The sequence below is a fragment of the Poecilia latipinna genome, unplaced genomic scaffold, assembly GCF_001443285.1.
Source record: "Poecilia latipinna isolate Pla-1442-1.1 unplaced genomic scaffold, P_latipinna-1.0 Scaffold1727, whole genome shotgun sequence".
Classification (NCBI taxonomy): domain Eukaryota; kingdom Metazoa; phylum Chordata; class Actinopteri; order Cyprinodontiformes; family Poeciliidae; genus Poecilia; species Poecilia latipinna.
In genome coordinates, this window is record NW_015114343.1 from 157,469 (window position 1) to 170,147 (window position 12,679).

The 12,679-nt window shown below is 40.7% G+C and overlaps 2 protein-coding genes across 9 annotated transcripts in view; both read right to left on the bottom strand.

Moving 5' to 3' along the window:
* Window positions 1-620: 620 nt before the first annotated feature.
* Window positions 621-9,659, bottom strand: LOC106964845 (retinoic acid-induced protein 1). 5 transcript variants are annotated; one of them, XM_015060588.1, is made up of 7 exons: window positions 9,574-9,659; window positions 9,156-9,258; window positions 5,277-7,795; window positions 3,649-3,742; window positions 2,620-2,669; window positions 2,442-2,516; window positions 621-727 (listed from the first exon to the last, which is right to left on the bottom strand). In XM_015060588.1, the coding sequence occupies exons 3-6, from the start codon at window positions 7,788-7,790 to the stop codon at window positions 2,469-2,471; spliced, it is 2,706 nt and encodes a 901-aa protein (XP_014916074.1). In that variant the 5' UTR covers window positions 7,791-7,795; window positions 9,156-9,258; window positions 9,574-9,659; the 3' UTR covers window positions 621-727; window positions 2,442-2,468. The 5 variants fall into 5 exon arrangements, with proteins under 5 accessions (XP_014916074.1, XP_014916075.1, XP_014916073.1 ...); XM_015060589.1 differs by lacking the exons at window positions 9,156-9,258; window positions 9,574-9,659 and adding an exon at window positions 9,304-9,499; XM_015060587.1 differs by lacking the exon at window positions 9,574-9,659 and having other exon boundaries at window positions 9,156-9,498.
* Window positions 9,660-11,240: 1,581 nt separating this feature from the next.
* The window catches only part of LOC106964844 (myosin phosphatase Rho-interacting protein-like), a 56,439-nt gene continuing 55,000 nt past the window's right edge, over window positions 11,241-12,679 (bottom strand). For 3 of the 4 annotated variants that reach the window (XM_015060580.1, XM_015060584.1, XM_015060583.1), the window contains one exon: window positions 11,241-12,177. In XM_015060580.1, coding sequence (XP_014916066.1) covers window positions 12,106-12,177 — 72 coding nt within the window. In that variant the 3' untranslated portion in view covers window positions 11,241-12,105. Of the gene's footprint in view, window positions 12,178-12,474; window positions 12,547-12,679 lie in introns of all 4 variants that reach the window. The other variant, XM_015060582.1, reaches the window with a different exon arrangement.

Consider the following 12,679-nt stretch of genomic DNA (forward strand, 5'->3'; position numbering starts at 1 on the left):
AATTAAGATACTAATCAATATGTGATATTTTGCAACCAGCGGGAACAATTGTTGCTTTTCTGCATTACATTAGACCATTGTATTCTATTTGTATTTAGTGTAAGTACCAGGAAACGGTGATATTGTGGTTGTAATGCCCATGCCTACTCAGATAGTTTGTTGCGTGAGTGCAGCAGCTTAACTCAGTCGCATTTATTTATGTCCCATATTGGAATAAAACTCATCAGAATCTCCTTGACTTGTTGAAGAATATTAAAAATGCTAAACTGATACTTTCCAAATGGAAAGTAAAATAAAAGCACACACACATACACACACTCTCACCGCCACACACACATATTACAATTAAGCCTCTTTGACAAACAGCTGAAGAAGCCCGTAAGAGTTCAGGAATAAATAAACCAAATATAATCAAATACTTAGAAAATCTTTTTAAAAAAATTAAATATCTTTGATTATTATTCATATCAATCTGAGCAACAAAAAAGCAAAAAAAAAAAAAAAGAAACAGAACAATCCCATATAAATAACCAGACAAAACAACAAACTCAGCATGTTACTCTGTAATTTCCTGCAGTCCACAGGTTGTTTCAGGGGTATAACAGTCACTCTGAAGAGCAGAGGGAGTCAGTAAGGTTTGTGGGTGCTAGCTGTCAGTCGATGAGGGGTGGGGGTGGGTGACCCTGGTCCGCTGTTGTCATGGTTACTGGCGGATTCCTGCAAGATTCTGTAAAAATAAAGGAGTGATGGTGAAGATGCCTTTCTGCATTTTTTTTTAAAACTGAGCCTCCGAGGGGCCGACTGGTGGGGAGAACAGTGTTACTGCTGCTATCAGCCAAACACATACACACACACAGACAGTGGTGATAAGCAGCCAACTAATGTGGGGTGGATTACTTTAGAAAACACATTTTTTAAAAGACTAAAAATGTCTTTGCATCGGGCTCTGCAAGAAAACTTGCTCAGCCCGGTGGTTGGGTTTTAGGGCAATCATTCATCCAGCAGCCGTCGTGTTTTTAAGTTCAAAAATGTTTAAAGTTGACAGGAACTGTGAAAATATCTCTTGATGATCATGTGTTATTAAAAGACTGGAAGATGAATACCTGAACACCAACTAGAAAGTCTTAAAAAAATGCAAACATTTTAAAGAGACTTAAAAAAAATAAGCAATGCTAAACCTGGTGGGGGCACAAGTAAAGCCTGGTGGCCCGCCAGGCTTATAATACACTGTAGGAAACCCTGAAAGACTATCTTTAACAGTGAATGGCTTAAAAAACACTTTTGACATATTTGACCTTTTACCTAGATTTGGTCACAAATTAAACTGTATGCGATTGGGACTTTTATGCCATAGACCAACAAAAACAAGTGCATAATTGTAAATTTGAAGAAAAAACATGCATGGCTTTAATTTATTTTATTATTACCATTTCTTACCAATGTGTGAATGTGGTTTGATCGGAATTGTGTTCCTTGTATTTCACCTCTATTTGCCACAAACAGATGGAAGTTTTTGTAAATCATGGCAGCTGATGCAGATACTTCTGAAACATCAGATCTCAACACCGTCTACCTTAGAGCTGCTCCCTTTTAGTTTCATTAATAAAGTATGCAAATAGTTTGAGGTGCATGTGGGTTCATAAAGCAACTGGCTATCTACAAATATGATCTATTTTATTTTAGTGTCGAAGGTAGGAATCTTCTTACAAAAAACCCTGAAAAAAATGGCAAAACAAAACCACAAGGAGGCAGTATTTGCAGCAGGTTTTCTGCCAAACACCAAACTTTTGTAGAAAGAAAAAATCCAAGTGAAAAGACCTCAAAATAACAAATTAATCATATTAGTTAGTCACTTTCAGTCAATGAGGGGAGTGTTGAGGTTAGGGTGGACATGCAGGAACAAATGTGTGTAGAATATGAATCAAAACATGGAAAATGTGTTCATACTAAAACAGATCAAATCAGTTTTATGATGATGCGTCCAGAAAAGGAGCTCTCCCTAAACTCTGCTGTAACCGTACTGGGCTCGGTGTCTGCTGCTGTTGTGGAAAAATAACGCAAAGGGGGAAAAAATGAAGCATGCGGATAAAACTGAGGCGGTCAGCTAGAGGTGAGATCATTTCCTAAAATGTTCATCCTACTTAGCAGAAACAAACCAAGAAGTTTCCAAATAAAAATACTCTTTCAAGACCCTTAAAATGTCCCTTTTGTGTTCATGTAGGCAATCCCAATTTGGAGATCACACCTTGTTTTATTCGGCCAACAAAACCTTTCATCCGCAATTTTTTTCATTTTTAATCTTTTTTTGAAGACATACGTCCTCTTCTTAAGACATTCTTGCATGTTTGATTATCAGTGGATGCCTTGTGACATTATATCCGACTATATAATTTGCTTTGGTTTTGGGAAATAACGATGATGTTTCAGGCTACAACTCTCACCTACCTCATGAGGTTCCATGTAATCTGTCACCTGTCGTCCCATCGGCTCCCCGGAGGTGCTTTCAACGTTTTGTTCTGGTGAAAAAAACGTCAACGTTATACGTTGAGCTTCACTTCTTGTTTTATTTTAGTTTTTTTTCCCATCATGCTTGTTACTTGCGGTTTCTTGGATGCTCACCTTGTGCTTCTTACACTTCATGGAGAAATTGTCTTCGACGAGCACACAGTCTGCGGGAACAAGAGGAGAAGGTTTTTATAGAGACGTCCTGCTGATTCATCTGAACGGTTCAACCACCCACACGTGCCACTTCGGGCTTCGGCGGAAGTTATTGCAGCCAACAGCTCCTCACAAAGCTGCTACTTCCACACACACTGCTTCACGCTCTCAGCTACAGTTTCTGGTACATGTGTGTCCATATCCAACTGGGTAGCAACTCGGAAAGCGAAACACACACAGTACTTTGCAAAATGGATTAGTAGTAACTAAGTCTGTTGCAATAAGCAATTAGTAGCATGATAAATTAAAATGAACTCAATTTCCAATTTGTATTCATGGTTTCAGTTGTGTGTATTTGTTTCCTTTTTATCTACTGCTTTTGGTTGTTGTGTTTTATTTTGGATATTTAAAATGTCTTCCACTAACTCCAGTGTTAAGTGTTCTGTACAAAATTAAACTTTAGTAGTCTTTAAGAGGGCAAACTTGCATGTTATGCTATTATAATTATTATATTAGTTGAAAATGGTCTCAAAATGACAATTTTATAATTTATCGCAATAATTTCTGGGACAATTTATTGTCCAGCAAAATGTTATCATAACAGGCCTTATGTTATCTGATGTTACGACGACAAACCTCAATGTATTTCACTGCACGCATGTATTTTCTGTGATAGACCAACACAAAATAACTGAAATTAAAGGAATATGATGCAGGGTTAAATATAGAAATAGGAAAAGAACGAAAATCTGAAAAGCTTTACATGAGGCTGTAAATGCTGAAACATTTTGACTCAAAATTTGTAAAAAAAAAAAAGAAAAAAAAAGAAAACTTAATTTCCTCTTCTGCTGTGTGAGCACTGTTTTGTGCAAGTCTATCATACAAGATGCGAGTGAGGTTTGTGGTTTTCATGCAAGTAAAGGTGAGAATATTTTCGGTAGGCAGTAGGCAGTATATCTGCAACGAAAAATGCAAACGACGAGCCCTCACCTGACTCCAGAGCACACCTGTAGTGGTATTTGTTAGGACAGCCTTTGAAGAAACAACCCAGAGTTGCTCCTGGATTGTGGCATGCCGAACACATCTGGAAAGACACAGGTCCAAAGACGAGCAGGTGAGTTAGATAGGCTGGAGGTCGAGAAAGTAGGGCAAAACCTTTCTCGTTCTGATTTCTAAAGCCTCTGATTCGTCACTTTCATGAGGTTTACGACGCCCTGACACTACAAATCTGACTAAATCTACTATAGACTCACCAGCATCATGACTTTGATGATTACTCTTGCAGAAAGTTCATCATGTATTTAGTGATAAAAGCCAACAAGCTGCGCAAAACTAAAAACATTACGCTACGTTCACACAGCAGGCAAATGCGACCAATATCTGACTTTTTTTTCTCACAGCGAAAACCGTTCACAAAGATGCCGGGTTTAAAAATCTGGTTTCAGTAAAAAAAAAAAAAAAAATCTGGATTAAGCATCAAGATCTGCTGTGTGAGCGCAGCCTAAGTGATGACAACCTCAAAGCATCTGGAAATACTTCTTAGAGGTTTGGTTGCTTTGTTGGGGCAACAAAAGAAAAAAAAGAAACTGCAGATATATGAAATATAATAGTTGAACATTCTAAAATAAAGAGATTAGTGTTACTAGTGGTAATTGTTTTCATATCCAGTAGAAGAAATAAAACTAAATCACTCATAGTGGAGGAAGAACCCTGCATTAGGAAAAAAAGAGTGTGGCGATCATAATGAGGTTGGCTAACAAACAACCTCATTATTAACCAATGAGGTTAGCTTCTTGAAATAGGCTCTGAAAACTATTTCAAGAAGTCAAATCAAAAAAGAGTTCGGTTGTTCCCAGATAGCTGGGTCTGAAACACAGAGCAAAATGTCCTGGTTGTAACAGAGAAACCTCCAGGTGGACATGAGGGAAGGCATGAATGAATCAGGACAGAAAACAAAGTAACCTTGGCTTGAAAACATGAAGTGAACAAACAAAAACAACGGAGGAGAAAACAGGCAGAAACAGGAGTAAAAGTTTGTGTGCAAACTGAAAGAGATCAGCTGAAAAGAGTGGGAATAACATCAAGAGAGCCAAACTAGAACAGCAGGAAAACAATGTTCCAGTCGGCCAAAGAAAGCATTCACAGACTGAAGGGAGGAGGGATTGCTGGTGATGAAGCCATTTCTTAGGACCATAATTCATCGCTTTGAACATCAAAGTTTTCTTCAGGAAGCTGGTCGATGAAAAAATTAGAATCTGGCTGAACTGTTTTTTTACATCAGTGAAGAGCTGAAGCAAACTTTGATGCGTTTCAACTCATTAATCCCTAATTTCTCCTCTACTAGCCTATTGTCTATACCGTGTACAGGTCAAACTCAAAGGAGCCCTGTTTCCAACCCTCAGCAAGCCTAAAAAAACTTCCCATTGATTTAAGTGTTGCAAAGACAAGCAGTGACAACTGAATTGATGTTTTTTGTTAGCACCAATGTTTCTCCAGTGGGCTTTTTAAACTCGAAAGACCTGAATTTATTCATGTTTCCTGTGGCTTACAACACATCTTAGGTATCAACCACAACTATGCCTACTGTATTGCCATTCCATTAAAAAGAGCAGCTTTACCGTCTCCTGGGCCACCTTGACGGCCTCCTCCAGCCCGTAAACTTTGCCCCTGACAAGGAACACACCCGCAGACCAGATGCCACAGTCCTCATGGAGCCAATATTCGCATGGCTCCACAGGGAGAACAGGCGGGCTGTACCAGTCCTCCGCATCCGCAAGACCACCGTCCGATCTTGCCCGCTTGGCTGCGGGGCTGCTGATCCTACCACTGGACCACTTGCGGCTCCCCAGAAGGCCCTTCTGCTTTAGCGGAGCTGCCCAGCGTCTGGCTCTCGTAGTACTAGAGGAAGAGTCGGAGTAGCTGGAGTCCTCCTCATCATCTTTAAGACCCGACACGTTGGCCGGTGCTTTGGTGTTCGGCCGGTACCCTTCGGGGTAATAGGGTCCGTGGAGATCCCCCAAGTCGATGGAGTTGGCCGAGCGGCCGCACAAGCAGCAGACGAGAGCGCGCTGGTGTTGGCCGTGCGTGGACAGTCGTCCCAGGTACAGACAGGAAGTGGTGGGTACAACGGCTGAGACAAAGCGGCTGGAGTGAGCTTGCTGTTGATGCTTGGGTTCCGTCTTCACATCCTCGGGGTAGTTCACTATTGTGCAGAGAGGAGGGGATGACTGCTGTCGCTTGACACGAACAAATGGAGAGAAACTGTCCAACCTGACATCCTTCTTTTCTTCCTTGTAGGTGATGTACTTGAGCTTGATCTCAGGCTCTTTTGGGGAGAACATGGAGGAAGGTTGGCTGCACCTGGGTTTCTTTCGCCTCCGTTTCGGGGGTGTCTTTGTCTTCTTGGTGGGAGATGATGTTTTGCTTTTAGGGTCAACCTGGCTGTTCTTTGGGGATTTTGGTGGTGGATGAATGGACACTACCTTTGATGCAGTAACTTCCACTGAGGGTTCGGGGACAGTGACCAACTCTGGCTTCTCTTTCAAGTTCTTATGTGTGGGGAACTGGGCACTTGACTGAGAAGGGGGTTTCGTCTTGGACTTCACAGGCCTACTCCGAGATGGCCGTGCTGGTTTTCTGCTTGGTCTCACAAATCGAGATCTTTTAGCAGGTGTGCCTGACGTTTCAGTCTTGTTGAGAGATTCAGAAACAGAGGTAGAGTCATTGTAACTTTGAGCGTCGACACTACTGGGTTTATTTTTTTTCAAGTTCACAGCTTTTCTTTTGACGGTTCTCAGCGAGAATGCAGTCTTTGCCTTGCCTTTCACTTTCCTCTTGGATCTGGGCAAGGCAGAAGTGTGTGTTACTGGCTGAGAGGCACTGGGTTTCTTATTGGCGAGTATGCTGCTGGACACTTTATAGCGACATGAATTTATATTCATGACTATTGCTTCCAGTCGAGTCCCTCTACCAGAACGCATGGGCAGTTTCCTTTCTTTTATCGTCCTCTCCAGTACATTTGCACTCCCATTAATGTGACGAATGGCACAACTGGCTTTGTTCTCCGGATTCAGACAGGAATCATCAGTCAAGTCAATCAAAGGCTCCAAAACACCCTTCCGTCTATGGGACTTACTCTCATCACGTGACTCTAACCTCGGGCCATCGTTGACTGCAGAGCTTGCCCGAGTGGTTCTGTCTGAACACCCAGCATCGTCGGCAGCCTCTAAATAAAAGTCATCTGCGCTGGGTGAGCTGGAGGCCTGAGGAAGCAGGAACACATCCTCCACATTGTCTACTGAGGTAGACGGTGGGGAGACGGGATCCTCCAAAGGGCTCTTGTATTCCCTGTTCACTGAACGCACATCTGTGGAACTGCCGCTTTTGGAGACCTCTTGGTCCTGTTTCTTAGCCCCAATGAAAAGCACATCGGATGTCCCTCTGACCTCATCCTGGAGAATTTCTGACCAACCATCATACCGACCGTTCTCTACACAATTTCTACTTTCAGAAAGAATGCTGTGTTTCTCTTCTGCCAGTACCTTTTTCTCAATTCCATTACTGGAAATGGCTTCTCCATTAAACTTTGGAGGCTCTTTCGCGTTGTATTCTCTAGCATTATCCTGTGGTCCCACTTGAGGTTGAGAAAGCGAGGGGAACGGTTCTGCATGTGTGACAAGATTAACAGGCTCCTTGTCCTGTTCTAGGAAATGCTGGTTCAGTGCATAGCTGGTCTCCTCAAACCTATTGTCAGTGTTGCGTTGAGGGTGGAAGGAAGACTTGCTGATGGGCGACACACTGTACGGAGGAGAGCTGTGAGTGGAGAAGACATGAGACCTGCTCACGTAGGACAGGGTGACTGTAGTGTGGGATAAGGCATTGTCTGGCTGAATTTGATCCCCTGGTCGAACTGTGACATCTGAGGAGCCAGTGTCTGACAACTGTAACCCGGGGATGGCAGATCCAGAGTTCGGGCCCCAGCCAGAGCCCTTGAGCCTCTGCAAGGCATCCAGAGATGGTGATGTCAGGAGGTGTTCATCATCTTTCCTGGTCAAGTCTATTACACTGGAGCGAGTGGGGGAAGAGGCACCTTGATGCTGTAGCTCAGCCAAGGTCCCAGGTGGCTGCTCCATAACAACTGCAATAGACGGAAAGAAGTTTATTATATTTACGTAAATGAAACGTACAATTGCATCGGCATGGATGTCATAGTGATGTTGGACTTTTCATTCATTTTATTTATTTATTTTTAACCACACTAGAGGGATTATATAACACATATGACAGCTAGTCCATTTTCCAAAACAAATAAAACTTTCTCAAATCACTGTCATATTTCAGATTTTCAGATGATTAATAAAAACTAAACTGGTGATATAGTTAAACTAAAATATTACTTCAACTATATCTGATATTTTATAGACGTTTTATAGATGCCTATAAAAACGGGGAAACTATTATCATTATGGGGAAAGATTACGACGAAAAGTGAAAAACCCCTGAGTTGACAATGAAACTCTTGAGTACATTTAAATCTCTAACCGCAACTGTGAGAAATACCTCTGACCTGCGCAGGAAATGTCGAATAAAAACAAAGTTATCTCTTTTAAGTCATCATTTCGTTAGAGTGCAACTACATATTTATCTTCACAACTATTTTAGGACAAAGAAAACGGTTAAACCGCGACCCTTGAAGTCACACCGCTGTCATAAGCTAGGTAACTGACGTGTACTTGGCTTTAATTCCTGTAGTAAAGAACACACAAAAAATAACCGACAGTTTACCTTCTAGCTTCATTTTAGATTAGGTTATCATGTCAATGATTTTAAGAAGTTATTTTATGAGAAAAACGGGTCTAAAGGCAAACAGCGAACTTTTCCCCACCGACACTGACAGGTCAGGATGGCTAGTTAGCTTAGCAAGAGCTAGCGAGTTAGCCTGGCCCGGTGTAGCTGCGGTAATCTCCCCTCGTGTCAATTTCCATGGGATATTTAATAGCTTCTACGAAACACTGTAAAAAAACGTAATCTTAAACTTTAATACTTGCAATATACCCGCATATTTAATCACTACCCTCTGTCGTCATTTCGGCTATGTTTATTATCCCCATAATATAAATATTTCAATAAAATGTTAACTTGTACTTGAGTATTGCTTCTTCCTGACAAGCTTCTATGACAACCACCAACTTCTTACGAGGAAAAAACGTCCAACGCAAATATAAAATCAAATCTTTCAGCACAAATAACACCCTTCATAATGTTTAATTAACTCCGAATAGAAGAATACATTATTTTTATGCCAAGTGTATTAAACGTTTCTTCACAGGTATCCGAGAACAAGCGACATCACACATTTTATTAAACTACCAAATACTTGTAATGGAGTTTGGCATTCCGTTTACTTTGAACGGTCCGCATAGGGGAAAGGCCCGGCTGGGTGAAACAAAGACAGGACGGAGGGTACGGGCTCTGCTGCGCTTCTGATCACAACTTACCCGGACGGGGAAAATCTCTACGTTTTCAAACATTCAGTTAGGATTTCATCCCAGCCTGCGTCTCCATCAAAAGCGTCTCCCTTTCATATGAATTCTGATAGGGCTGGGAAAGAAAAAAAAGCCCTTAATTAAATAAATATCCACTCACTTTCCAGGAACACACTACTCTGATAGCAGCGCTGTCATGTTGGAACCTAATCTCTGACTTCCGGATAAAGCCTTCAAAATAAATCACTAAGTTTCTAAAACCGATCACATCTACTCGCAATTAATCGTTAAGTTCAAATACGCAGTTTACGTAATCGTCCAGGTGTTAACTGTAGTCCGACTACGGATTAGAAACACCTTAAACGTCATGTATAACTGTTGGCCGATAAAGATTAGGCTTTTTCCACGTTTTTTAATAAGAAAATCCTACCTTTGGATCGGCCTGATCAAAATAAAGCAGCAAGTGAAACGGCTAACACTCATCTGTGGAACCGAGATGCATCGTGATCGGTTTCATTCCACTTACTGTCACTTTCAGTTAGACTTTATTTAATGTCAACATGTGATTTTTATCAATTCAGAGATGCTATGCTAGCTTAAAAAGACTTCCCTCAAAACGAAAACAATTTCATGGTAGTTTTACACAAATTACTAAACCATCTTCATTTATTTAACTTCATTCTGTATGACCCCAAAAATTGGTTAAGCTGTTCAGGAGCTATTAAAGCACAACACATTAACTAACTGTAAAGTGCAGTCTATGCTGATATAAACTGCAGTTTACATCAGCATACACTGCGAGGCTCCTGGTCAAGAAAAACGCTTCTACTTATTTGCTAATACCTTGAAACTTGAAGGAAATGAAAAGCCAGAAGCCACCTAGAGAGAAAGTGTTATGGTCAAACAACACACTAAGCTGTTTGTCCACAAAGATAAGGAACTATGAGTGTAAAGGTCAAGAGTTAGCTTGTACAAGCTATGAAGCATAATTGCAATAATCATGTTGCAGGTCTCTTTTGCTACCAACCAATTTAAATGAACTCATTCTGCCAAGAAAATGGCAAATATCCAGACATTAGAAGTTTTGTTGATGCCTATCAAAGGTGGGACATTAAACCAGATACGAGTGTATAACTTTGACCTTGTATGGATTTAGCAAAGTCTACAAATTCAAGCTTTGCTGTTTTGTATCCAACAAAGCTACAGTACAGAACTTTCCCATTCACCAACATGGATTACGTGTTTATTTTTTTTTGGCTCCATGTACTACTATGGTGCGTTTCTTTGGGGTGACAAAGGGTGGTGGGTTAGGTTCAATATGGGATAACCTTTTTAATATGCATGGAAGATAATGGATGGCTAAGGAGCTACATTACCGACATTGGGGTGTCTAAGGATTGGCAGTAGAGGCATTACCAGCATGTGACTGTGAGCTGATGTCCTGATGATGGTCCACTGGATTACAGCAAAATACCATTTTTGTTTTTTCACCATCCTCCATAACATCTTTGAACCCAGTTGAGTGTACAAGAAATTAACCATTATTCCCTCTCAACAAGAAAGTGCCCAGGGTTATATTAACACTATCCTGATGCTGTAGTGAATTTTTGTGTAAAATAAATAAATACAGAAAAAACTGGGGGGAAAAAATAAGAACCACAACCATTCATTGGGCAGCAAGGTCACCACAGAAACTGCATACCTTTGAAGGTCTAAATTGAATTTTCTACATCCTTCAGACAAGGGGAATGTATCTTAGTGTGTTTTTGTTTTGTAATTTTTATTGCTGTATATGCAGTTTTTATTAACTGTATTCATTCAGTTTCCAACAAAGTGGAAGTGTACAAAACCTTTAAGTAAAACTAAGTAGAAATTGTACACAAGAAACTGAGTGGAAACTGTGCTTAGCAAGCTATGTGGCATAAAATATTAGGGGCTATTGTTTTATTATTATTGATATTACTAATTTACATTCAAGTCTTATTTAGCAAAACTTTGCACTTTCAGATTCTCTTGTAAATCTTTAGCGAGATGCAACGTGAAAAATGGCGAGACATCTCAGGTGCACTACGCAAAATGGCAAACTTCATAACCAGAAAGGGTGCAAAAATATTTATTGCTAATAAACCTGTAGTCAGTTGGTGTATATTTGCTTTATATTTACAATAATAGAGTACAGAGGAATGGGAATGTAAAAGAAAAATCCCAGCCATTTAAATAAATACAAAGGGACTGCCACGGAACAAGACTACAAACATAAACCAACTGGAGGAACTCCTATACAGCTGGACCAACGACTGCTGTGAGAGAAAACAAACAAACAAAAAACCTATACCTTTTAATGTACGTACTTAAATTATAGTCAGTGAATCTGTCCATAAGAATACCGTTATCTTTCCAGGAACATCAGGTTTGTGTGATGTTAGTTTGGAAGACAGGCGACACGGATGAGCGCTCCAATTCCAAAGCTTGTTTACGACACGCATGTGTGTGGAGAAGGTGCAGAGGAGTCACAACAGGCCGAACACTGGACTCATTCCCGTCAGTTGTGTTATGCAGGTGTTACTTCTCAATATACGCTTTTGTTTTAAGCCAGTCAACATTGCAGCTAAATGTCTTTGGCTAGCAACAGTCTATAGTGTTAAAACAGTAGCTTACACAGTCATAGTTTAGTGTATGCATGGCAGATGCTCTTTTTTAAAAACATTATTTACAAAAAGACATAGGGGGAAAGGGCTGGAGGGAGGGGAGAAATAATACAAAAACGTCACAGTTAGCTGAAGTGCATGGAATGCAAACTCTAGACATGAAATTCAAACTTCATAGCGTGTCTTCTTTAATAACATATATGATCTGTGTTTAGTAACCAGTGTGTAGTGTTTCTAAATAAGTCGTAGCAGAGCTAAAAATATAGTGGGCTCCTAAACATGCGGCACGGCAGGCAGACGTGATGCGTCGCTCGTCAGAACTCCTTCGCGTCTTTGTTTTCGAACAGGTGGAGTCTCTGCTCCGCGGTCAGCCCTTCCTTCAGACTCTGGAGGGAAACAAACAAAAGAAATATTTGATGTTAGGACACGTCTCCCAGGCGGAAAAAAAAACAACAAAAAAACTTAAAAGTTAGGCAAGGGATTTTCCTCTATTATCCAGTTGTCACCCAGTTATGATTAAATCTATCCAGGTATGTTTCTTAGCTTTACTTAAGTGTTTTCTGGCTTTAAACAAAAAACTAAATGTGAGGAATTTATCATAAGCTAAAGATCGTTGTCAGATCTTGAGTGGGAGACAGCAGGGTGTGTTACACCGACCCGTGGGTGTGTCTGCTTTGGTTTACCTAAAGGAGAGGAAGAAGTAGGCCTACACACGTCTTCTGCTAACTGTCCCAGGGCATGTCTCGATTCACAGACTGAGGACAGAAGGGGAGGAAAAAACAAAACACACACACACCAGCAAAAGTGTGTGTTAGACCGCTGTGGTGTTTGATTTGCAACAAAATCCCAAGATCGCAGTTCAGATGGAGTCATAACAGACAGGAAAAG